We start from the raw sequence: 27,243 nt of genomic DNA, 5'->3' as shown, positions 1-27,243 counted from the left end.
TGACAGAATCGCGGCTCCCGAACTCCGACCACCTGTGCCTGCTGAGAGACTCGCGGCGCTCCCCCTTGAGGACGACTCGGTAAGAGATCGCCCAGAGACTCGACACCCTCCAGCTCGAGGATTGTGAGCTATCCGCAGGGTATTTCGCAGAGACACTATCTGGAAAGACTGTCCCGCTACCCCCATTCCCCACGACCGATTTGTGGTACTTTGTGCCACTGCTGTACTACTTGCATCTTGGATCATAAAGATCCCTTGAAAATCATCGATAAAAGAACCTATCGTCCTACAAAGAATACGTGTGGTGTCACTCTGTTCGTAGTGTATATTAGGGTGCGCGTGCCTAGTTCGGCCTACGTGGGAGAGGTGGGTCAAAGGGGTGGGCAAGACGGGCATCGAACCCCCCTCCGGCGAACGCCTTTCCAACACTGACCATGATACATCCGTGCCATGGCAGACATCATGCTATCAGGCATAACTGGTCTTCCATCCCGATAGACCCACACATGATCCTTCTCTCTTGGTGCACATCCTGCTTTTACCCACTGCTTCATTTCCTCATCTCCTGCTTCTTCCTGTAATTGTCTCACTTCTTCCCAGGTACCCACAATGTTAGTAAACATCAAAGAACAAGAAATCACTTCTTTCTCCTTGGCCCTGTTTATGGATTTCTGGTTACGTGCGAAGGATTGAGCCATGTCGTTGGCATATTTATTGCCAGTGGCGATGTAATCACCACTTTGACTGTGGGCAGCACACTTCACAACAGCCAATTGCCTAGACAGCTGTATCGCCTCAAGCAATTTTCCAACCACTTCAGCATTCTTAATGGGAGTTCCACTTGATGTCAAAAACCTTCTCTGCAGCCATATTTGACCGAAGCCGTGTATGACTCCGAAACCATATTGCCTGTCAGTTATCACAGTCCCTCTCACACCTTTCCCAATCTTGCATGCTCTAGTCAAAGCAACAAGTTCAGCTACTTGGGCTGATTTTACTCCTTTCAGGTAAGATGCTTCCATCACTGTTGCAACTGTGCATACCGCATATGCTGCACTCAACACTCCATCATCTGTTCCCAAACAAGACCCATCAACAAACATGGTGAAATCACTTTCTGGTAAAGGTACATCTTTTATGTCAGGTCGTGGTTTTGTACAGAAATCGAGTACATCCAGACAGTCGTGATCTGCTTCATCTCAGTCATCTACATTCTCCGCATCAGGCAGCAATGTTGAAGGATTTACATTCAAGCATCTCACAAGAGTTATGTTCGTTGCACCTAATATGACTATCTCATACTTAGTCAGCCGACTATGTGTCATATACTGAGTGCGACTCCTTGTTAAAAGGATTGCCACATCATGAGGTACAAACACTTTCACAGGATATCCCATTACAATTCCTTCACTCTGTTCCAAACTCCGACAGGTAGCAGCCACTGCTTACAAACACCCAGGTAGGGCTACAGCTACTGGGTCCAGCATTGATGAGAAATATGCAATTGGTCTCCTCAGTTTTCCATGCTTCTGTATTAGAACAGAGAGTGCACATCCATTCCTCTCACTGCAGTACAACTCAAATTCTTTTTCATAATCCGGCATACCTAATGCAGGTGCTTCACACAACCCATCTCTCAATCGTTTAAAAGCTGCCAATTCTTCTTTGTTCAAATCAATAGGATCTCTCACATCACTTCTTGTCAATCGTACCAAAGGTTTTGCAATCAACGAAAAATTGCTAATCCACTGACGACAATATCCAACCATTCCAAGAAACATTCTCACCTCTCTTTGGGTCATGGGTGCTCTCATTCCTTTTATGATCCTGATTCTGTCTATTGTTATATTTCTCAGTCCTTTTTCAATGTTGTGGCCTAAATATTGTACTTCTTTCTTACAAAATTGTAATTTTGATGGTGACACTTTAAGTCCTCCATCTGCCAGATGATTCAGTAAGGCTATGGTGTCTGTCTCTCAGGCTTCACGGGTTTTCGACGCCACAAGAAGGTCATCAATGTATTGAACCAACACTGAATTTTCGGGCATTTCTAGGTTTTCCAAAGATTTCTTCAATATCTGATTAAATATTGAGGGGCTTTATGTATACCCCTGTGGAATTCAGTACCAAGCCAAAATATGTTCGCCAAAACGAAATGCAAAAATTTGCTGACTGTCATGATGCAATGGGATAGAAAAGAAAGCATGGCATAGATCAATCACTGTATACCATTCTGCATCATGGGGAATCTGATACAAGATCACAGATGGATTTGGTACAATAGGACAGCAAGACACAGCAATGTTTATCTTTCTCAGATTTTGTACTATCATGAACTGTCCATTAGGCTTTTTCAGTCCCATAATCGGTGAATTACATGGACTACTCATTATTTCTCTCAGAATGCCTTGTTTTATCATTTTTTCAATCACAGGAGTAACTCCTTCAATTATTTCAGGTGTCCATTTATATTGAGGGACATTTGGATAGCTTACTCCTTCCTTCACTGGTATTTTTACTGGATCTACATTTCTCATTAATCCCACATCTTCTCCTGTGAAATCCCAAACCTTTGCTTTTACGGACTGTTTCAATTCTTTAGGTAATTCATCAGGGTTAAATACAGCATAGGTTTCAGTAACCTCATTGTCCCTGTTTGCCATTGTCATTTTATATAACACATCTTCATCAGGGGTCTCAAAAGCTATCCCATTAGGGGTACAGAATATAGTGCAATTCATCTTACGCAGCAAATCCTACCTAATAAATTCACAGGACTGATATCACACACGACAAAGCGGTGCATTTCGGAAAATTTCCCTATGCTAACTTTCACTGGCTCTGTAAGATAAGTTTTAATCTGTCTGTTCGATACACCAACTACTTGGATCGTTTCATCCGAGAGAGGAAGGTTCTTAACATCAGCTGACCTGACAGTTGATCGTATTCACCAGTATCAACTAGAAAAGTAATACTTTCATTATTTATCTTCCCATCTACAAATGGGCCTGCCTGGTGTACTTCTAGAGTTGCGCCAAGTACGCACTCTTCTTCCTCCCTTCGGCACCGTCAATGACCCTCTTCTGAATCACTCATCGCCTTGTAGACAATTCTGCGAAACAGCGCTAGCGCGCGGCAGCTTATTTACCTGTTCTTCATTGTAGAATCCTGTTTCGTTACTATATTTCTGGGAGTTTTTGATCCTGTGGAAAAGGCGGTTTTGGCACCTGATTCTGTTGAGTTACAACCTGCTGCTGTCGCTGCGGTTGACCACTCGCCTCATTCTGCACCTGTGGATTCAATGATGTATTTTCATTGTTAGTACTTGGGGGGGAAATTTACAGTCTGATTTCAAATGCCCTATCCATCCGCAATTATGACATGGGAATTTCTTTTTAGCTTCTTCTATATTAAAAATTTTCCTTTTCTCTTACAGGGAATGCTGCAAACGTTTTATCTGGGGCATCATCTCGTTTTCGGTACCACTTTTTTCTCCATTTATCCACATCTCCCCATTTTCTTAACAAAATAATTATTTCCTTAATCTGACTTATCTGTCCTGTGGTGTTCAAATTTTCAATATCTTTTTCAGTCAAATCTATTCGATATGGTTTTTGTAAAGCTTTTACCTTTTTCAATATCTATACCCATTTCATTTGCTACTTCTTCTAGTCTTTCGTGCAGATTTTTTGCTCTCCATGTTACACTTTTGCACAAAAATAGTAATTCCTCATCCTGATAAGTTTTTAATTTCTCTGTGGGGATAGTTCCTACTATTAACTCTTCCAGTACCATTCGTAATTTGGCCACATCTATTGATTGGGATTCTTTGTCTTTTCCCTGCAAGCTTCTCAACCATTCACTTAATTCTTCCGTAGATGGACCTACTGGTTTTTCTACATTACTTCGTTCTGAATCCTTTTGTGTCTCTAATATTGACTCCACTGTCATTGTATGTCTTTCTGCCAAGTTCGGGCCTATAAATGGGTTACTCGAAACATTTGGTTCGATCATACTCATTGTCTGTCTCCATGGATTTTCATTCTGGCTCTGCTTTGGCTTCTCAACCTGTTTACTGTTATTATAAGGAACTGTTAAACAATGTTTTCTATCTTTCTGTTTATCAAAAATAGGCATCACAGGGCCTATCGTCACTGGAACAGTCACAGCTTCTAGATTTTTAGTCAATTCTCGTATCTTTTCAGTTCATTCTAAGGTTGTTTTTGCTAATTCTGCCGAATTTTTACCATTTACCTTACCCTCTAATTTTCTCTCTACCTCTCTAATGGAATTACTTTTCTCTAAATCTTGGGACACTGGTTCTGACTTAATGATTCATAAAGTTTCTCTCATTGGGGCACTTGGTGTCAACATTTCTGATTCCGGTTGATACGGAGGTGGATTTTTATAAAACATGTCATCAAGAACATCCTCCTCCGACTCATTCACTCCATACCCTCTTGATTCATCATTGTCTTTTTTCTGTGCATTTTCTACCTCCAATTTCTTCAGCAGTTCTTACGGGAAACAGACCTTCAGTCATACTTGCATTCCGCCACCTTCTCATTCTATCATCATGAGTGTCGTGGCCATAGCTACCAAACATATACTTGTATCTTCCGCCACACCTGTCTCTCTCTGTCATGCATTTCATCTTCCCATTCGGTCAATGCTGCAAACTGTGTCGGTCTTGGTCTTGGTTCTAAATTCATCATCTTTTCTTTCAAATTTCTCAAAACTGCTAAATTAAATGAACTATGCTCTGGAAATGCCAAGACTGTCATCTCTAGTGTATTTTACCCAATTGTCTAACCAATTAAAAGTATGGTATCCGTATTTCGCAACCATAAAGGATGCAGGGGTTTTCGGTGGAGGAAGTAATTGTCCTTCCCTAGTCACAATCGGTTTGTCCTTTTTGAACCACTTCTTAATTTTCCCAAACCAGGACCTTTTCTCCTTTTCTGGTGGATCGGAATACATCTTTTCTGTCTTCCGTGTATCGCTAGTCTCTCCTTACAACTGTACCGCTATTCTGACCAATCCAAGCGCGACCCACACTAACGCACCATCCGGAGCGTCTACGTCACCTTTGCAATTCTCCACTCCTAGCGCGGCGTATACTAACGCACCAATCGGGAGCGTCTACGTTTCTAACTGACTGGCCAATCCTAGCGCGGTCTTTCTGATGTCAGCAACCGCTGCTCTTACTCCTGCTCCTGTTTACCCCTCCTTTACAAAATTTTCTCGGTAAGTTTTTTACGTTCTTCAAATTCACAAATCTGTTAGTAACGACATAAAAATGCCACCATTGTCCGCTTCGCTAACCAAAGAACAGTCAATGGCCTTTCTCACAAGAATTCTGTCTTTCCAGAGAGCAGCGCTTACCTCTGCCCTACTACGGAATCATTACTTCCGTTGACAAAGTAGCACATCCCTCTACCTTACCCTTCTAGCAAGCATTAGCTAACTCTTTCTCCAGAATTAAGAAACCTAGTTGGAGACCCAATGCTCCTGAGAAATAAAACCAGAGTTTCTCAATTAACCGGAATGCCTTTTTCATTCACACGTTTTCACACGGAAAAATTTAGTACATTCACACAGAACTCTGCCTATCCCGAAAACAGCGAACAGTCTGTCCTACTACAGAATTATGAAATTCGTTTACAAAGTAGCACTTCCCTCTACTTTATCCTTCTAGCAAGCTAAGGAAAACACCTATTACCTTTCCAGTGATAAGCGTTATCAGAGTACCTTCTGGACTCCTGGTACCTAAGACCAAAATTTCACAGGTGACCTTCACTACCATACACTTCTTTCATACAAGAGATATTTCCAATTGTAACACACGACAATGTCACCGAATCGAACCCAGACAATGCGTCGTGCAACTTCACTCGTTACACGTTTCCCTTGTGTACCTACAGGGCAACAACAATTCCGTCTTTCCCGAGAGCAGCGCTTACCTCTGCTCTACTACGGAACCGTTACAAACTTCTGACTTCCTAGATCCCAGAAGCCGTGCAAACAACATAGAACTCAACGCGACTCAACATAGAGTGTTAATTCATAAACCAATACCAATCAATAAGCAAGGTACAAGCAATAATCGCCTAAACCAAAACAATAAAAACCATCATCCTGTCACCAGAAAAACTGTTGCTGCGCGGAAACCTGGGTAACGGGAATCAAGACAAAAACCCCGTACCTAATATGTATCCTCCCTTCGTCACAGACCAAATATCAAATTAACACATTCACTCGTACAATCGTTTGGTGGGGCCCATAACACCAACATTCACACTCCACTTCTTACTGGCCTGTACTTACAGGAGGAATAACTGTTTCCAAGCGCTGACATGGAAGGAATACCTTATAACCTATAGTAAGAGAACTTATTTTCACTAATATCCTTATTAATACACATCTTAATCTTAAACATCAGGATACTCCTTCCAAGTAGTCGACAGATGAAATTAGTTGTTTTTGATGTTAGGTGATTTAATCCATCTAAACATTCTAAATTCCTAATCTGTTCCTCCCAATAAATGACCAAACACGTTTTCTGGTTAATCAATAATTTAGTTTATCTAAATAATGCAAAATTTAATGAATCGTTATTCAAACCACAGAATCTCATATTTACCTAATCTGGCTATTAGGCGTCCTCTAAGTCAATCAAGTCGTTATGCAGCACGCTGCAGTCCCAAAGATTTGGTCGAGACCATAAGCGTGTATGCATCAATCAATCAATGCCCATCAATTCAAAGAGTCTTCAGTTCATCAGGAAATTGGACAGCAATTCAGTCTGTCAAGGATTCAAGGGAAACAGCTGTCCTGGAAGGTCACCGTCCTCTCCGTCAGCATAACGTCAGGAAAAGAAGGGTTCGCACAACTCACTATTCTACCATCTTTTATAATGAAATTAATGACAAAATGTAACGAAAGTGAGTTTTGGGCACTTCTGATTGGTTGGCTAAGATTGTCTGTTTCGGTTTCCCAAAGTCTATGATGTCACACCGTCAGACATGATCCATCCGGTTGTCAAAATTGTCCATTGTTAAAGCTCTTGGCAAAAGTCCAGTCGTGACCTTGTTCGGGTACAGGCTGTGTAGGTCATCTTGAGGCCACTTGTTCAGGAGCCTGGGACATGCGCACTTGGTCTGAAACCTCGTGGAATGGTAGCTGTCGCGTCGTGTGTGTCGGTCGGCCATCTTGTCTTGGGCCCAATTGGTCAACTTAAGCGAAACAAACACAAAACTTAATTAAAACATAGAAATGACGAATAAAATGTTAAACCCTCACTAACTCCCCTATGTGTATGTAATTATCTAGCATAATAGCGACATTTAAAGCATTCATATTCACCCAATGATGTCATCTGGTGCAAGATACCTGAGAAAATCGACATTACCTAAACAAAATGCCAGAATGCATGTCAGTTTTCCCAGTGATTTAGACAGTACTGGTTGCTTAGTTTCATCGCATTAATTTTTGTATTTTCTCTTTTACACAGCATCCAAAGTAGGTTACCTAACCACAAAGCCCCAAGTTGTTAAATTACCCATAGAAGGGAGTGTTTTACAGTTGAGCAAATGTGTCCAAATGTAATTTTGGTAGCGCCATGGAATGATCAGCCAATGAGGTACTCGATGAGCAGGTATTTAACTACACGTTCAAAACGTACGGTATTGTGGCTGTTGTTTGTTTGTACACAACCTCCTCTCTGAATGTGTTTATTAATACAGAGCTTCATCTACCAGACAGTGCTCACAGAGGGGCGACTAAAGCACAGAACAAAATGTACTCATTTATCCTGAGTGTGAAGGCACCCGGTAGACTTAGGTGCCCGCCCGGAGAGGCTAGGGATTCCAGTGCTTCTACAGACTCTGCCGTGCTCCTCTGCACCAGCTCAGAATCTGCTGCTTCTGCTAAGAATAGGTGAGGGGGATGCGGTTGGAGCATGCAGGAGTTGCCGGCAGATTTCCAGGTTATTGAAAGTGATGATTCTGACGTGAGGCAATGGAGACTGACTTTGTCTGTTTGTCTGCACCAGTCTATTTCTCTACAATCTACCGGGCTCACTGTCATGTATCCCTTTATCTCTCTTTGTTAGAGGTGCGCGAGCCTATATATTAATTAACAGGTAGAGCCAGCCGGAGACGAGCCAAGCGTATACGAGCCAGTGGGCGAGCCGTGAAAATGATCGGCATGTTAATCATACAGTAAACATGATGTAAATGTGTGATAATGTCTCTTCAGAATTAAAAAAAAAAAGTGCATTTCTTTAGCGCGTCACCTCAATACACCAGATTATAGCACTGAATTGAGAGGAAGTTATTAAAAGTGCTTGTTTTAAGCATGAGTTAAAACACTGCCACTCCTCCCGCCCGACAACAATGCCATTTGTGTACTAAGTGGCGTCAGTTGCCATGCATATTCCCCCGAATGTTGCCTAGAGTTATTATATTTAGAGTAACATTAAAATGTAGTTCATTAAACACGAGAAGTTTTTGTACAGCACGCATCTTGAACTCGCATATTTCAAGGTGGCAATACTAAAGATGAAAACGGAAGTGCCGGCAGGCAAGAAAACACGAGCGGAAGTGGGGGGGGGGGCAGGGGAGGGCTAGAAGTCACAGACTGAGGGAGGGGGCGGTGTGGTGGGGAGACAGGGAAGAAAATTGTGTTAGGATTAAAGGGGCCAATAGCCAGGGAAGGATACAAATGATGAATGAGGAGGGACTAACAAGCCTCACACCAATCCGAAGGCAGCATTTAAGACCAAAGCCAATGGGCAGAGTGGGCGGAGCTTCCACAAAGCTTCCACACTACAGTATATACTGCAGGTCTCGCAAAGCGATGGCAGCGCATTCGCGCTGCAACGCTAGTCGAGACCTAAAAGAAAATAGTGTCAGGAGTAAAGGAGCCAATAGCCGTGGAAGGATACAAATGGTGAATGAGGAGGGACTAACGAGCCTCAAACCAATCCAAAGGCAGCATTTAAGACAAAAGCCAATGGGCAGAGAGCGGGTGGAGCCTCCACAAAGCTTCCACTCTACAGTATATACTGCATGCCTTGCAAAGCGATGGCAGCGCTTTCGTGCTGCAACACTAGGCGAGACCTAAAAATTAATGTGTCCTTGTGTAATGTAACTGGTGCTCATGTAAGGCGGTCCAATACCTTCGGGTCGAGTTTGTGCTGTATAAATTAAATAAATCTGCAAAAAAAATTTATACAAGGGTACAGACAAGTGCTTTCTTAAGAAAAGCGCTGAATATATTTCCACTCTTCAAAAAGCAGCATCAGTTTAACATGAATACTCCCTGTATTTTTACAGTTGATTGTGTTTGAATCCAGATTAGTTTCAATGGAATATATTTTTTTCACTGAAAACAAATACAGTAAAGAAAACCTAATAGCCCCTTAAATTCGCTACAAATGATCTGCTACCCAAACTATAAATCACCTTAAAATAAACTGCCCATGACAACAAGTGATGTAGCCGAATCCATTAGATCTGACATAACTGGTGATATATATCATCTTACCATTGGCATGGGTATATATAGTTTGTATGGATATGTGTTATTATTCTGTTGTCTTAAGTCCAGTTGTTTACTCGTTTTGAATTTGGAAGTTGTCAGGGGTGAAGTATGGTTTTGATCACAAAGGCACAAGTTATGGTTTGTGTAGGGAACTTTAACCAGTGAATTTCAAGAGCTTTTTTGTTTTGAGTTGCAACCATAGCGTCAAAGTGAAATCATGTTATGTTGGGATTTTTAGAATGCAACAGATACTTAAGGGGGAGCACTGGCAATATGGAGCTAGTGGTCGGCAAGAGAGCAGCAATAAGATTACATAACAAACATTGGCAATGCCAATAAGTCTCGCTTTAAAGGAATGTTGTATGATAATGTGAAACATTACAAGTAAATGAATAAGCATTTGTGTGGAAGCAAAGCACTATAAAATGATACTGGTGTAGGTGAAAAGATCGGGTAACAGTTGCACTGTCAAGCCAGACCTAAACACCTGTGTAGGTTAATGACTGCCCTCCTCCCTTCTGTTCTATTGCCAGAGAAAAACAACATCAATTATCTGGTTATCCAAGACACTTTAAGAGCATTACAATGTCCTGCGTCTGCCCCTGAAATATCAAGCGCAGGCAGCTGGATAAATAAAGTGATCACAACTGTGTGGAGGGCAAGCTCTTTTCTGTTGAAACAAATATTTGTTTATGCGAAAAGTTTCATATAGCGCTGGCTAGACCCAGAGGTATCAGATCGCTTTACATGAGGACGAACATTGTTTCAGAGCATAGTTACAAGTTACATGAGTTACTGGAGCGAAGTTACATGCGTTAAAAACATAGATGTAAGGAAAAAAAGCAGGCAAGGGGAGAGAGATTCAGGTGAGAGAGGATAGGAGCAGGGGAGGTAGACCAAGAATGAGAGCGGGATAGAGGTGGGGGAGGGTGAAGGAAAACACAACCGGGAGACGAGGAGAAACCGTGTCCGACGTCCGGTGTGCTGTGATCCCAGTGGAAGAGGTATCCTTCCCACACTTCTGCTGAGTGTGGCTCCCTTTGCGCTGTGGACTCTCTGAGGGGTCTCTAAAAACTCCAGGGCATAAATACTGGATCCCTCCCCAAAAAGGGGAGAAGGAGTGCTTTGGCAAGGGTCGCCATTCCCACACCTCCGCTGTGTGTGGCTCTCTTGACGCTCTGGACTCTCTCAGGGGGTCTCTGAAACTCCAGGGTATTAATGCTGGATCCCTCCCCAACAAGGGGAGAAGGAGTGTGTAGTGATGAAGGTCCACACAGGAAGGATGTAATCAGGATACTACAGAGTGCTTTGGTAAAGGGTACACACAATGTTGGTAAATTTAGGGATAATGATGTATTGCGAGGTATAACAGTTTTAGAATCCTCCCATGGGGCATCGTCATTGTCAGTCCAGGCAGGATGACCAAGTAGTTGGAGACCTTGGTAGCGTAAGGGCTGCGGCATGAATCTCTCCTGCTAAGTGCGCAGCTCACCTTCTGACTCTGACTTTGTCGACTAGACAGAGAGATTTGAAGATAGAGATTTTTTTTGACCGGGAGCCAGTGAACGTCTTTTAGTTTTGACATAACCGTGGTGCTAGGCGGAAGATTAAGTATCAGTCTGGCTGCAGCATTTGGCACACCCGGAGGTAGAAAATCAGATAGTCTGGAACACAGAGTTACAAATTTGTGAAAAAAATTCTGTTTGTAGTAACAGCTTGATCTACTGTTTTATGGAATGAGTCGGGCAGTAGAGGCAGAATCTTAGTCAGCACTTTGATAAGAGAGGCACATGACCGAGGCTTGGTTTATCTGTTTGGTAGTGAAGCGGTGTCGATCCACTATGCAGTCAATTTTTTTTTATGCCTCCGCGGGCACAGGCATTGAACCTCAACCTGAAGGCCACCACTGGATGGTATAATTTTCCTCAAACTAAGTTTTCAAATTTGCCACAATACAGTTTGAGACCGCTCATGTTTATCCAGTTTCTTACGATGAGATTGCTTCTTACTGAGTGGGACTATAGAGTTCAGTGCAAATGAAATCCAGTGATTAAAACGTTGCTCTGCCGAAGCTAGGTCTCTTTGGAAAGGGCTCTGATAAATTAATCATCTGTAATTTTAGACCAGGCTCTATTATGGATAAAGTGTGGGGTTGATTACATTTCTGGAACTTTTAATTTATTTTTATTGGCATTTCGCATACATCTTTACAGTCCACCAACAGCGGACACATATTTACATCTGTAAGTAGTAATACATCATAAATTGTTACTCTAGTACATTCCAGGATATAGTTAAACGGCAACAATTGTATCATCATAGTCTAAACCTGAGAGTACTGTGACCTAGCAGACCAATAGGTTACATTCTGTTATATATCTTGTTGCATAGTCTGTTTGACTGGATCATCCCTTTCCCTATTTCTTTTTTCCTGGTTTATTTTTATATATATGTATGGGCGGCTATCGTCTGTACATCATTGTCCAAAATTAAAGGATATATATTTTTTATAAACCACAAAGCCTTAAACTGGCACAGAAGAGTGGTAGTATTTTGTTGTCCATCTATTTGTTACTGATGCATCTATGCTTGGGGGGGTCGCACAGGGGTATATACAAGAAGGGGGAGAAATTCTCCCCTCTCAACCGTCTCCTTCATTAAGCTAGTCTTGGCTCGTCATGTTACACATGCGTGAGAGTCCACACACATGAGATTGGACAGAGGTTTTATATTTCAAGGTCCCTTCCTGGAGCAGCCCCTTCCTCCTCCCCATCTAAACTACTGGTACGTTGTGGATGTTCCCATTCTGTCATCAGTTCTTTCCAGTGCTCCGCTATGGGGCGCTGCCTTAGCTGTCTGGCCTTCTCCCAACATAATGCTCGTCCCTCTGCCCCAGCCCAATTGATCACATCTTGATTCCAATTTTCAATCTTGGGCCCATGTATTGATTTCCATTCCAGCGCTATTCTGCGCTTAGCCAGGCCCAGGGTTAGGTCAAGTAGCCTATTCCCAACTTTCCTCTTAGGCGGTCGAGGGAAAAGTCCCAACAAACACACCTTTTCCGTGCAAGCCAGCTCCCTGCCTAGAACGTCTCTAAGTTTGGCCATTATTCCTTCTCAGTAGGGGCATAGTTGCCGGCATTCCCGCGCCATATGTAAAAATTCTGCATCAGGTTGGGTACATCTTGGGCAGTGCCGCACACCCCCTCCATAAGTGACAATAAGACGGTGGGGAGTCATGTAGGTCATATTTATGAAGTTGAATTGTACATATTTTAGGCGTGTATTGCGGGAGATCTTTTTAGGGGACTGCTGTATCTTACCCCATTCAGCGTCTGTGAACTCTTTCCCCCCCCCCCCCCCTCCTTATAATCCTCCGCCATCTTTCTCTCAAGCCACAAAGGGGCTCTAGGGACGCCTCGAGCTGGGCAGCATAGAATCATTTCACTTGGTGTCCAGCTGTGCCCAAGGGGCTGGGAAAGCACAAGTACAGGCAGGAAAGCAATTGAATCAGGAGAAGGGAATTTAAATAGACAAAAAGCCACCTACTATGAGCAGGGTCCGACCCAAAGCCCACTCTAAGAATGTGTTAAAGTATTGGTTACAATGCTGTTTGCAACCAACAACTAAAAGACAGCCAATATTCTTGAAAAATGGGATGCCTTACATTTATGCATTGCTTGTAAGAGTGCCAACCCTCATGTTATTACCGTCTATCACACTGAATTGGATATTTTTCACGTTGCTTTTCACGTTGAAGTCTGGTACTTGTAGTTTTACATGTATAATGAAACAAAGAACCTTTAAGTATCAGAATGCACAGAGCAGGAGTTGGGCACTGTGTTCGGCTTGCCGTCAGCTACTTTGCCCAACCCACAGAGAGCAGAGCGGGGTGCAATGCCTGTACCCACATCACCGCAGGTGGGCAGCTCACTCAGTGAAGCCTTCTAGATCCTAACCCCTGTGCCCGTAGGTCAGCAGTCATTATTGTATCTGCATTAGCCAGTTTTTTTCCTCACACTGTTTAACTGTGAATCAGAATTGATTCGCGTGGCAATCACAAAATGGTGTTGGAATACTGCAGCTAAAATGGCGGCTGATGGAATTGTGAGTCACACACTGGTTTTTATGTTTTGTCTGAGTGTGGTACTTAGTTTGTCACACATCTAGGCACCCCTCAGTAATCTCCTGGGCTCGGTCACCTCTGAGGATGCCCCTCTCAACCATATGGGTACAAAACTCACAATTTGGAACCATTTCCCAGTTTGAAGATGGCTGAAAAAAAGTTGTTGCCCTTTTCCAGCCAATCAATTTGTCAAAAAAATCCAAATGTGATTGACATGACTTGTGAGTCATGACTGAAGTCAAATGACAGAGGGATGCAGAAGTATTAAGTGTGTGAAGCCCACTCAGCTTTCAATTTAGAAGGCTTATATGTCACAAACTACTGAACAAACTTTCATCAAACAAAAGACAGCATGCTTTCTGAGTTAAGTTTTATATAACTCATTCTTTTTTCAGCACCACCCCTGCTCCTTACATTTTTTTCCCGATCTCTCGGATCTTAGCTGCCTATGCATATTTTGAAGCTGATCTGTGCCAAGGGTCAAAAAGTTACAGGCAAATAAAAAAAATGCATTTTGTTATATTTGTGGGTCTCTAGTTGGCAGAGGTAGGTACCTTTTACCAAATAGGTACCCTTGCGTCTAGTCAGGGTAAGGGGGTACACTACTAAAATAACCCCTGCTCACCCCCTTGGTAGCTTGGCACGAGTAGGTAGGCTTATCTCAGAGGCAGTGTGTAAAGCATTTGTGAACACATACAGTAATATAGTGACAACGAAGGGGTGATGCGTGCAGGCCCGACTGGTGTACGGCGACTCAGTGAATCTTCTTGAGCCACGACAGGCCCTGCGACACGCTTCCCTGGCGATGGGACGGCGTCTGCTGTGACGGCGACACTTTCTCCAGGGATGCGGGGCACCTCGGTGATGCGATGCGGCAGCGGCGGTACGCTTCCTCAGCGATGCAACGACAGCGGCTGCGACAGCGACACGCTTCTCCGGTGATGCAATGGTGTCTGCTGCGACGGCGACACTCTTCTCCAGTGATGCAAGGCGCTTTGGGTAATGCAATGGCAGCAGCGGCACGCTTCTCCGGTGATGCGACGGCATCTGCTGCAACGGCGACCCTCTTCTCCAGTGATGCGACGACAACTGATGCGGCGGCGACACGCTTCTTTGTCTTGAGTCGCACTTCCAGCTCCTGGCGACACGCAGTCTCTCAGAAGGCCCAGCTCCACAGCAGGGACTTCAATTCCCAGGAAGGAAAGGCAGGGGAAAGCTGGTGGGTGAAGTCTGTTGTCCCTGAGACTTCAGCAGGAGGCAAGCTCTAGTTCAAGCCCTTGGAGATCTTCTTACAAGTTGATGAAAGTAGCACAAAGTCCTTTCTCCTTTCTTTGGCAATCAGCTAACCACTGCCGGCCAATCCTCAAACATCACACCGCATAGGGATAGTCTCCTCCTGCAGTCTCTCTCTCTGGTTCCTTTCCTCCGCAAAGGATCTTCTTGTTTTCCCAGAAGTGATCTAAAGTCTTGGGGTATGGGCCCCAGTATTTATACTCCTATTCTCTTTGTTCTCTGAAGGCCTTTGCCTAGTCCAAACCAGTTCTGGTCAGTCTTGGAGCACTTTGTTTACAGGACTCCTTTCCTTTGACAGTGTGGGCCAGGGACATCAGACACACCACAGGGAGTGGAGCCAGCATTGTGGAGGGAAGGCACAGCCTTATTCAGACCCAGGTGCAATTCCTCCCACCACTCTACATGCAGATCTCCCTATTTGTGCTGACTCACCCAGTCTCCTGGAATCCCCCAGCCCCTGTCACTCTAACTCCAGACAAGGAATACACAACCTAGCAGAGGCAGGCTTGGATAGTTAGGCAAGAAAAGACCTACTTTCTGAAAGTGTTATTTTCAAACACAGAATGTTAAAATCAAACTTCACTAAAAGATGTATTTTATCATTCTAGAGTTCAGGCATACTAAACTCGAATTTCTACCATGTTCCCTGGGTCAGTTAGGATTATAAGGTGTTATAATGAAACTGCCCATTCTGGCCTACGGGGAACAGGTATCCTTGCAATAGTGAAAAACTAAAATGGCTGTAATTCACTATTGGGACATGCCACACACACCAGGGCATGTCATACCTTTTACTTACAATGCACCCTGCCCTTGGGTCTACCTTAGGGGTGTCTGATATGAAGAGAAGGGAAGGTTTAGGGACTGGCAAGTGGGTGCACTTGGCCAGTCAACATGGCAGTACCAGACTGCACATAGGCTATACAATGGCAGGGCTGAGACACACTTTACAGGCTGCTTTGGTGGGTGGCACAACCAGTGCTGCAAACCCACTAGCAGCATTTGATTTACAAGCCCTGGGCACCCGCAGTGCACTGTACTAGGGTCTGACAAGTAAACCAAATAAGCCAATCATGGAGTCACTAATCCATACATCAATTTACAATAGAGAGCATATGCACTTTAACACTGATCAGCAGTGGTAAAGTGCCCAGAGTCCTAAAACAGCCAACAACAGATCAGAAGAAATACAAGAGGAAGGCAAAAAGTTCAGGGATGACCCTGCAAAAACGGCCAAGTCCAACACATTTTAAATGGAAAGTGCAACTGAACCATAACTTGGGGTTTATATTCACCTTTATTCCACTCGAGCACTGCGCCATAAGACCACGCACTGTGTATAGCACCCGCCTCTAATGTGATATTTGCTTACATTTCATTGGTGAATACATGTATACTTTGCTTTCAAATCTTCTCTGCTGTACAAGAGTGGGAACATTCAAAGGGAAAGATTTTCCAGTTGGAGCTGGGCAGGTGAGCGGATTATTTTTTGTAGAAGAGAAACTCTGTCATGGTGAAGTTAACTTGAGCCCACCCAGAGCCCGAGGAATTGTAGTGTCAAGGGGATCCGAGATGCTAAAGTACACTTGGATGTTGTTGTCTCTTTTAGTTTGTCAATTATACTGAGGGCTTTATTGAATGAGATTCTGATGTTGAGAGCACATTAGTATGTTTGGAGTATTTGGGGCTCTAGACCTATTTTTGAACACTGAAATATGTCTTTATGCCTGTTAAGCCATGTCCATCGAATTATCTTGGGCATCCCATTATGGTTGCATCTCCACCTAATTCTGGTCCCACAGTGTCAGATTAGTTACCACTCCTCGTCATCACTCAGTCCGTGGGATGGGGATTGGAGAGAATAGCCATGTCTAACAGTGGCATAACAAGTGAAGTGTGAGTGATCAAACTCTGAGTTCTACTAAAGTTTTAAGAGTGCCTCTAAAGATCAGCCTGTTATAAAGATGTACTCGCTTTGCTACTGTATCAGCCATAGATCCTATGATAGCTGGGTGTTGGGGGAGATTTATAAAACGTGTATATGCTAGTGGATGGCTGCGTTTGAGGCACGAAGAGCTTTGGGACTGGGCCACATCCAGCCAGGCAGTATGCTAAACTAGCAAGAGTGCAAGTGAAATTCGAACGGGCTCTGCAAAGCCTCCTTCAGGTATGAAAAGAACAGTCTCAATTCTAGGGCTGGGGTAGGGATCAAAATTGCTGTGCAATCTGTATAAAGTGTTGGGAGCGGGCCAAGCAAAAGGGAGACTGAGTTGGACAACAATATGACACAAGCAATCTGGAACCATTAGCAGATATAGAATGGTAAAAGGCATACTTGCATATGGAAACAGCCAGGGTATCGCCAGATTAGAATGAGTACAATTTAACATTCTACATAGGACCCACCTGACGCCTCTGAAGCTATGTAGCATGTATCACGATAAATAAGGCATCTAGCCAAGGTGAGAAGCGGGTACAAACCTCAGACATATGATGTGGTTCTGTAGGATCATGAATGAAAATTGGGGAGAGGTCATGACTAAGCTACATCCTGATCGCTAGGACTAGTTTCTACACCCAAAGGCAGTAAAGTGAGATGTAGATTTGCAGGCCTGGGGTCGCTCCTGGCAAAACGCTTTATACTGGACATTAACTTCACCCTGAACCCCGAAAAGCGAGGAGTGGGGACAAGATCTCACACAATAAGCTCTAGCAGAAGAGACTCATAGGAACCAATGAAAGTAGAATTAATGGATTGGAATGATCAGAAAATTGACAGACCCCTTAGATGGAAGACCGCTGTGAGAACAGAAATACACATGGGCATTCAAGGAAGGGAATGCGAGTGACAGATGTGGGGAAGAGGAGAACTTGGTCAGGGAGCCATTATTAATCACAGATGAGGATGGAAAATAGAGCGGAACACCAAGAAATGGGGATTGGTTCGCAGTCTGCTCTGGAAAGAATGGTGCAACCTTCATACCTGTAAAATATATATCAATATGGCTGCCTGACTAGTCTAAAGGCTACCAAAATGGTTTTTATAGTCTAGGGCGACAATGGCAGGATACAAGATTAGTGCATCATATAGCCATGTTTCTTTCGCAAAAAAGAAATGAAATATAGTCTTCCACGGGTAGACAGACATTGTATGGGCAGTAGAGTACACTCACCTGCTAGCTGGAAAGGTAAGTTGGGACTAGTACTTGGTTCATGTATTTGGAGATACTTGTAAACCACTAGGTGACTGTGATCCAAGTTCAGCGCAGTGCAGTGTGAAACCGATCTGATGCAGAGATGATTTGTGGGGGATGTGGGTATGTCGGAGAACATTGCAGTGCTTTATTGTGATGACATGAAGACCTCAGGCCACAGTCTATGAAAGCTCCTATTGAATTTTTCTTTCTTTATTGTTAACAGCGGTCGGTGTTTGTTGACATGGAGTTTCCAGAATGCCTGTTCCCGAGTTTCTATACTGTTGGTCCCTGCAGTAGAGACGCCTCCTGTGGCCCCCAGTTGTCCGGATGGGGAGAGTACAGCAAGGTTCAGATGGTCTGCACCGGTGCATCCAAGGTAGGCTGGGAACCTGTAAACGGCTCAAAAATATGCACAGTAGACCCTGCCACCGCCTCAGCAGTGCCCATGAGGGGAGATGGAACTCATTCAAAGAAGCACCCTTTAGTTATGCTCAGTCTTCTCTTTATTAGACCTAGACCCATCTCTCTGGAAAGGATGCCAGAAAAGATGAATTTGCCTCTGGATCCGCTTTATTCTTAGTATTTGTCAGCAGGTGTAATCCAGTGGTGGGGCTTGCGGCTAACAGAAGATTGTTGTGAAGATTCTGGTTGTGGCCCAAGTAGGAAATTGTAACGAGCATTGGCATAGCCAATAGGTCTCGCTTTTGGGACCTTCTAAGTATTTAGTTATGCAGCACAATATCCTTGGTGCAACCACATCAACTGTTGCGTGGCTAAACACTTATAAGGTCCCAAAGACTAGACCTATTGGCTATGCCAATGCTTGGTGTGGTTGTGTGTGTGGTTGGGTGTGTGTGTGGTGGGTGTGGTTGTGGGTGCAGCTGTGGATGTGTGGTTGTGTGTGTGGTTGTGTGTGTGTGTGTGCGGTTGGCTGTGGTTGTGTGTGGCTGTGGTTGTGTGTATGGTTGTGGTTTTGTGTGTGTGGTTGGGTGTGGTTGGGTTTGGGTGGGTGTGGTTGGGTTTGGGTGTGTGTGGTTGGGTGTGTGTGGTTGTGGAAAGAGAAAGCACGTTGTAAGTCAAACGGGCGCAGCAAAGCATTAACACAACAACAAAACAAACAAGATCATTTAGGGAAGACTGAGTGCTGATAATGGATACACACAGCCCATCATCTTAAGAGTTCGATTGCAGCCAATGTGCACTCAAACCTGCCCCCTCCTTGTGAGATGCACCCCATATTTCATGAGTTGTATCTGCTGCACCCACCATAGCGCTTTGGGATCTAAAGCGCTACATAGGTCTAATCGATTAACCAGTCGCCAACATGCTGTGCTTTTCAAGAGAATGTGCCAAAAGTTTCCAGCTTCCTCATGAAAGCGCCAACGAAAGGACTCCCTGAATGGTGCAACGGACATGAAGCAGCCGCTGCGATCAGAAATAAACACTGTGAACGTTGTCCAGTTTCACAGTAACATTTCCTTAATGTTCTTTAAGTGACAAAACAGTAATACTAAAAGCATCTCAAAATAAAGGAAAACAAACATAGAGTTTGTGGAAAGAGAAAGCACAGTGTAAGTCAAACGGGCGCAGCAAAGCATTAACATAACAACATGTTCTTTGATGTTTGATGTTCTTTGAACGAGAACATTAAAGGGGCGCCGCGAAAGTGATCGCGGGCGCTTAATGAGCATGACGAGGTATGCCTGCCTCTGCTCCTAAGCGCGCGTCCGCGCACATGCACTGTAGCTCTAGGCTGGCAATGGTAGAATTTTTTGAGCCCTCACAAAAAGTCTCGCCAGACCAGCGAATGCGCTGTGTCAGGCGAGACCTAAAATATTAATACTGGTTGCTAAGAATATAAGTTGATGGTTTGACAACAGATAATAAATCGGTTATTCGAGAACAACTAGAGGTATCATCAGTGATAGTCGTACACAATAGACTCTCTTTTCACCTACTTTTGGAGACCCCCGGACTTTTACATTTATGTACAATCAAGGTAATGTGTAAAATCGCCATGGCAATGTGAAACCCCACCTAATATTCACAGATGCACCTAAGGATTAGATGCAGACCAAACTTCATACATGAAGCCAATAATAACAATTTCGTAATTTGATTGCCAAAATGTTATTGTAACAGTAACTTGCTGTGTAAAAACCCAATAAATAATAAAATATCAAAACCAATTATTTAAAATTATCTAATTTTCAATAAATTTCAAATATTTTCTGTTCCACTTTAAAAGAATAAAGTACATTGCATGGTAAGCCCCGTGCATTGTTGACTAGAGAAAAAAACTGGGAAAGGCATGCAAAATGAAGGAAAATTCAGCAATCGCAACTGCTTTTTAAAAGGTTAACCAAACGTATATCAACTTTGCAACTTTTAAGATGTACAGTCAGCACAAATTCTACCTATGCCACCTTCTGGGTGTGCTCTCTCCACCATGGCTACAAATACAATAGCTCAATCTATTCTATTTATTGACATCACTTAAGAAATATTAGAATTGTCCATGTCTTGGGCACTTGTGCCAGTTAGAAGGTAAGTGTTTGTTTGCAAAGTTAAGCGTATATTTGTGCACAGATTGAATCAGTGCATTCGTTATTCATGAATAAGACCTGGTTTGCAGATAACCTCTGTGAAATGCCAGAAGAGCTCTGCCACAAACGACATTTTTATAGTTGAAAAAAATACAGAAACCTTGGTTTGAGCACCATCTTGGCAATCTTCATTCTTCTAAGAGGTAATTTGTTCTAGAATGCCACTGCTCCTCTAGATGTCATTGGCATTGGAAGCAGCATGTGGGTGAAACACTTAGGCCCTCATTACGATGTCGGTCAGAGTTGCCTCTGACCAACACCATTGCGGCTTGGAAGGCAACCAACCTCAGGTCGGCGGTTCTGACCTCATTACTTGGATGCGACCGCACATGCGATGTTAAGCGGGTGCCCCCCAGGGTCAGGGGGCAAAGGGGCCCTGCCAGGGGGACTCAGTCTGTTTCCGGCAGCAGACCCATGTCGGAAAGGCCTACATGGATTTGCTGTCGGGAAACTGACATCATAATCGCGATGGCAGAAATGCCGCCCTTGAGGGAGTATGAGGGCTTTCCGACTGGCCGACGGGCTCCTTGAGCCTGCCAGAACCGCATGGGATCCCCCGGCTGGTTTAAACTCCGACCACCATCATCATCATACAACGGTCGGACTATAAACCTACAGTGCCGGTCGGATGCTTTCCAGCTGACCTTGTAATTAGGCCCATAGTTTCAGTCGAACTCATCAGAAAACAACAGTGTTTGGTTACTAGGGAATGAGACCGGTAGCTCAGAGAGGCTGAGGCTCTATTTATTACTGCGGTTTCAGCAGGGGCTGATCTTGAAAAGGTTCAGCATAAGCTTGTCTAAGCCAAGGGCGTTATTACCAATATCTCTGTAAGGAGAGTAGTAAAAAAATATGTGGCTCGGACACATGAATGCTATGAATACAGCGAGCGGGTTGGACATCTCGCGGTGCATCGAGGCATGTGCCCGCAGGGCAGATCGCTGAAGTTGGGCATCATCATGGCAGGAGTCTAATGGACTCCGAAGGGATCTGGGAGGGGGTCCGGGGGAATTATGAAGGGCTTTATTGTGCTGAGGAGATGCAAGAGGCGGAAAGCCCAATGCAATATCTGGACGCGATACTTGTCGATAGGCCGTGGGAACTGAAAAGATCCAGTTAAAATTTCATAAGTTAATTCTTTTACTCTTTTCGCTTCTGTGCTGGGGGAGTTGATTTTGCAAGTACAAAAGGGACAATTGGCCCTGGACTCTTCGTCTGTCGCTGATATTGTAGTTTTTCTGAAAATAAGTCTCGGTACATTCCTGGGTCTTATAGCCCAATTATCCTATATAACTGCGACACCAAATGATACTCTAAAGTCCCCACCACACGTTTAAATCAAATCATTGTGAAGATGGTCTATGCTAGCCAGCATGGCTCTATTCCGGGGAGGAGCACAACAAACAATATCTGTCGAGTTCTCCTGCTTTTCGAAGCGGCTGCTGTTTCCAGGGATCCCATGGCATTTGCCCCATTCGATATTGAAGAAGCATTTGGCAGGGTATCCTGGGAGTATCTCTGGACGGTTCTGGTTGGTTTGGAATTGGTGCTAGACATGTTAAGGCAGTTTATTGTAAACCCGTGCCCTGTCTGTAGATAATGGGGGACAGTCGGGTCAAATACAAATCAAGAGAAGCACAAGACAGGGGTGTCCCCGTTCGCCCATATTATTTTCTCTATATATTGACCCTTTGATCCGGAAACTTGAAGCTTGCACATCCATCAGACCCTTGCAGTTTCACAGCTGGAATACCAAAGTTCCCGCACACACTGATAACGTTGCAGTTGTAACATCTGATCCCGATGAAGCAATGAGGGCGATAGAATAAGATGCCCGGTCTTTTGATACATTTTCTGGTTGTTCCCTAAATCGAAATAAAACTCAACTGTTAGTGAATAGTCCTACAGTCACTTGATGCACGAATTGTCGATCGAGAAGTTTATCTGGGGGTTAATGTAAGTGCAGAAGTGGACCAGGTAGTGCAATCTCATCTTGCTCCATTTATTCGAAAGATAAAATGTGACTTGTGGAGGAGGAATAATTTGCATCCTTCAGAGAGAACATTCATGAAGCAAAGTTACATCTTCAACTAATCAATGGTTTGGTAGCTTACAGTCCCGTCCAGATGTTGAGTATTTAGATGTCGGAGGAAAAATAGCAGGGAGGGTTTATGACTTGGTGAGTATCAGATGAAGGTGGCTTCTCTGGAGAAGCAGCGTATGTTGTTTTGAAGTACAAATATTGATTCCTGTTAATCCGCCATATTAGTTGAGACTTTAGAGATCAGAGGTGTGTTTAGGGGCAGGACTCTGTAGCTAAGGCAGCCCAGTTTAAACTTTATTCTGGTCGAGTTTGGTAGCTAATGAAAATTGGAGAGGATAAGTGTAATGTGGTCACCCTTTGTAGTGGACGACAGGCGCTTAGTGGTAAATGTATGATGGCTTTGAGAGCACGTGAGAGGTAGGGCAAGCCTGCAAGCATGGCATTACCAAAGTCTGTGTGTGATATTATCAGGGCATGGGCCCAGCTCTTGGGTGGGAGGTGAACACAGCACCGCAGTCTCTTTGAGAGCAAGGGGGTGGAAGTTGGCATTAAACATAGAATCGTGTGTGAGGAAGCGAGTGCAACACAGTGATGGGCCAGTAGTTGACATGACTTCAGCACTTCCTTCCACCACCTTGTTGTCTCCTGCAGTTTGTTGCATTTCAAAAGCCCAGCACGCTCACTAACACGTCTAAAAAATACGAAGCAAATATCGGTCGTAGCAGGACCTCTTTGTGGAAGGTTTCCTGCTTTTCTGTGCTGTAAAACAACGAAGCCCTGATGTGTGTTTGGCCATCGTTCACCACTTTGATTATTGCTGTGGGACAGGTCACCGGACATGTCTTACAGCTTAGTTTCACCGTGCAGTGCAAGTCCGTGTTTTTTCACTATATGGTTTCAGTGTTTTCTGTAAGAAGCTCTTTGATCATGTTACATTACTTTCATTTGTATAGCCTTAACTGCCATTTTTTTTTAATGTGTTTTATTGAGTTTTTGCAATCGAATGCAACCAAATTAGTCATAAATTAAATACCATCAAATCTTGACATTTCAGCAGCTTTTGTCATTTCTTTAAAAAAGAGGAGAAAAAAAGAAAATGAAGTAATTTAAATTATAACAACTATAACCGTGTAGTCTGCTGGGATTCTGAGCGAGTCGTATCGCGTGATTGGGTTGGTGGTGACTGGTAAGTCGCATGCATGATTAATATGGCACGTGCGTCTCACTGGCATGGTGTTCATTGTCGCGGGGAAGCGGGGGCACCAGTGATAAGTCAGTGCCAGACTTGCAGGTTGGGGTCCTCGGGCCAGTCAGGGGCCATGGCTGGGTTTCTATCCCTCTAAAATATTGCACCCAGGCTCCCTAGTGCTTTCACGACCCCTCACCCTCCCCGGTTAGGTAGCGTGCATTGCGGTGTGCAATTATGATCCCTGACTAGTAGTGACAGGGTGGGCATGTGTCGTTTTTCGCTTCAGTGTTGGAGAGATAAGTTTCCCAACATTCACCAACGGTCTTTGAGTCCCCCCTCGTTCGAAGCAACTTAAGGGTATTTGCTTCGGCTCAAGTTCATTTCGCGGTAAGTGCCATTCTTAAACCATATGAGATGATTCTCAATTTCTGCTTCTTGTCATGCAGCTACATTTCTCTTTCTGGCCATCAGAATTGAGATGACGTAGAACCATGTTGTTTCCCTGCATGGGAAGGATGTAGAGGACACCCCTTCAATGTGAGATAACAGAAGAATCGGGCAACCTCCTCTTGATGTACGAAAACGACATCTTGCAGAAGTAAAGTAGTGACAAGTGTAGCATGAAGCCATTTCACCAATGAAACGCACATCTGACCCCTGTCATGATAAAGGCGACCAACAATGCTTATTCCCTTTTAATTTACCAATGCTCGCATTTTATCTGTTGGTGGTGGCCATGAATGTTCCAGATTCTTCGTCTTTTTCAGTGTCTTATTAGCCCCCGATGTTTGGTTGCAGCTTGAAAGAACCTCCGAAATAAAGAAAACCGTCTCTATATAGAGAGAACTTTTGAACAGACCCATGCTTTCCTTTCACTTCCTTGGTGCAGGAGCAGTTCCAGTTTATTCCACTTTATAACAAGACTGGCAGGAGGTGGGAGCCCGCAGAGCCTGCTGCTGTCCCGTTCCTACTCCCCAACGCAGGTGAGTCCTGTAGGTGCTTGTCGTGCTCGTTCAGATCCTGTGATTGCCAACTTTCTACTTGTTGCTTCTAAGATGCGTTGGGCTTGTCTGTTTACAGAGAGCAGGATCCCTTCTGTGAATCTAGAGGACTTGCTGTACCAAGGCCGCCTCCGAAGCAGTTCCTGGAAGACCAAAGACGATGAGCTTCTGAACTTTAGCGATCAGGTGAGAGTGCTCGACTAAGCGGCGTGTCCATGAGTGTGACCTAAAGCCCAGTCGGAGTATGCTCTAGGTGGCCGGCTTGAATACAGACTGTCCTAGTCATTCCAAAGTTTATTAAAGGAGCGCCATTGTGTTGGACAGTTATTGCATCCATTCTTCATGACTTTGCTGATGGAGCACTACGGAGCGGGCAGTTAGTTAATATTTAACATCTAGCATTCTTCCAGTGACATTTGCCGCCCCCACCTCTGTGATGTAAAGTAGCCTAATGCAGATGATGTGATCAACCCTTGACCCTTAGTACTGCACAGAAGGTCTTCCTCCCTGATTCACCCCTGTTTGGTCTTCACTGTTTTTAAATAAAATATTTATTTTCAAGGGTTGCATATTTATCATTGATCTCTTCGTTATGTTATGGCATGTATAAGGTAATAATGATTAAAAACATTAAATAGCCATGACTTTACCGGGGTTTTTCTTCTAGATTTAACACCTTGTAAATTATTGGCGATGTGTTTCGTGTTCAAATTCTTGGAGTCTGATTTGATGCAAATGGTTGGCCTCTGAGGTTGAATTTTCTGCTCTGGTCTCATTGCTGACTCCTGTGCTGAGGTTTCACTCCGTTTTCACACTTGTCACATCAGGCCCCGCCCCCTCCCTGCACCACTGTGCAAACGCGCCCCATGGCGGGTTTTAAGTTGGGGGATTAATTCCCCTTCAATCCTGAGGGTCCATGGGGGCCAACTAGCCCACCAGGTACCTCCAGTAAGTGCCACAGAGCTGCGTTGCAGAGAGGTGGTCCGAGGCCGCGCCCCTTTTTACACTTCTCTGCAGTGCAGCTCTATGGCGCTTACTGGAGGTACCTGGTGGGCTAGTTGGCCCCCAGGGACCCTTAGGATTCAAGGGGACTTAATCCCCCAACTTACAACGTGCTAGAGGGTGCGTTTGCACAGTGGTGCAGGGAGGGGGCGGGGCCTGATATTACAAGTGTGCAAACACACCCCCTGGCGCGTTGTAAATTGGGGGAGTAAGTCTCCTTAAATCCTGAGGGTCCATGGGGGCCAACTAGCCCCCCAGGTACCTCCAGTAAGCACCACAGAGCTGCGTTGCAGAGAGGTGGTCCGAGGCCACGCCACTTTTTACACCACTCTGCAATCGCGGCTTCTGGTGCACTGCTGGTGGGGCGATGAGGTCCTCTTGAGTCCTGAGGACCTCAGGACATAAGTGGACTTCATCGTCCAAGCAGCAGTGCGCCAGAAGCCGCGTTTGCAGCGTGGTGTAAAAAGGGGCATGGCCTAGGAACACCTCTCTGCAACGCAGCTCTGTGGTGCTTACTGGAGGTACCTGGTGGGCTACTTGGCCACCAGGGACCTTCAGGATTCAAGGGGACTTAATAGGGATGTTGTAGTTAGAAATTAGCATTTATAAAACCTTACAAATTAACTAAAAAAAACATAGGATTGAGGCACATTATTCTTCGAAATTCTCATTTAAAAAAACATTGAAATTCACTGAAAAAACCATAGGTTTCAGGGACGTTATAGTTAGAAATTACCACTTAAAAAACCTTGGACATTCACTGAAAAAAACCATAGGTTTCAGGCACGTTATAGTTGGAAATTAGCATTTTAAAAAACCTTAGAAATTCGCTGAAAAAACAATCGGTTTCAGGGACGTTATAGTTAGTTGGACATTTCACTCGTACAAAACAATAGAAATTTCACCGTTATAGTTAGTTTAGCTAACTATAACTCTCACCCCCGCAATGCACTGCTGATGACGTCACATATTACATCATTCATGACATGGTCAGTGACATCACTGATGACATCTCAAATGACATCACTGATGACATCATCCACATGAAAATCTGATGCACCTCATCACACTCTCATATAACCTTTGATACACCCACTGTAAAATACAGACTACCATTTTCGAAACCATCGACTCACCAATACCAGTTACTACATACGCACTCACTGATTCCTAGATCTACACACAATCACTCATTCAGTCACTCATACATGCAGTCACTCATCAATACAACACAATCATA

At 44.1% G+C, this 27,243-nt stretch overlaps 1 protein-coding gene across 6 annotated transcripts in view; it reads left to right on the top strand.

Annotated features, from left to right (window-relative positions):
* TAF1C (TATA-box binding protein associated factor, RNA polymerase I subunit C) overlaps positions 1 to 27,243 on the top strand; it is a 281,651-nt gene that overhangs the window by 20,674 nt on the left and 233,734 nt on the right. For 3 of the 6 annotated variants that reach the window (XM_085627788.1, XM_085627783.1, XM_085627785.1), the window contains exons 2-4: positions 18,385 to 18,537; positions 24,890 to 24,983; positions 25,081 to 25,187. In XM_085627788.1, the coding sequence (XP_085483914.1) occupies positions 18,403 to 18,537; positions 24,890 to 24,983; positions 25,081 to 25,187 (336 nt within the window). In that variant the 5' untranslated portion in view covers positions 18,385 to 18,402. Of the gene's footprint in view, positions 1 to 18,384; positions 18,538 to 24,889; positions 24,993 to 25,055; positions 25,188 to 27,243 lie in introns of those variants that run through there. The other 3 variants (XM_085627787.1, XM_085627782.1, XM_085627790.1) reach the window with 2 other exon arrangements.

This window comes from Triturus cristatus, chromosome 2_1 (genome assembly GCF_964204655.1).
Source record: "Triturus cristatus chromosome 2_1, aTriCri1.1, whole genome shotgun sequence".
Lineage (NCBI taxonomy): Eukaryota > Metazoa > Chordata > Amphibia > Caudata > Salamandridae > Triturus > Triturus cristatus.
This window is presented reverse-complemented; position numbering and strand designations above follow the sequence as displayed.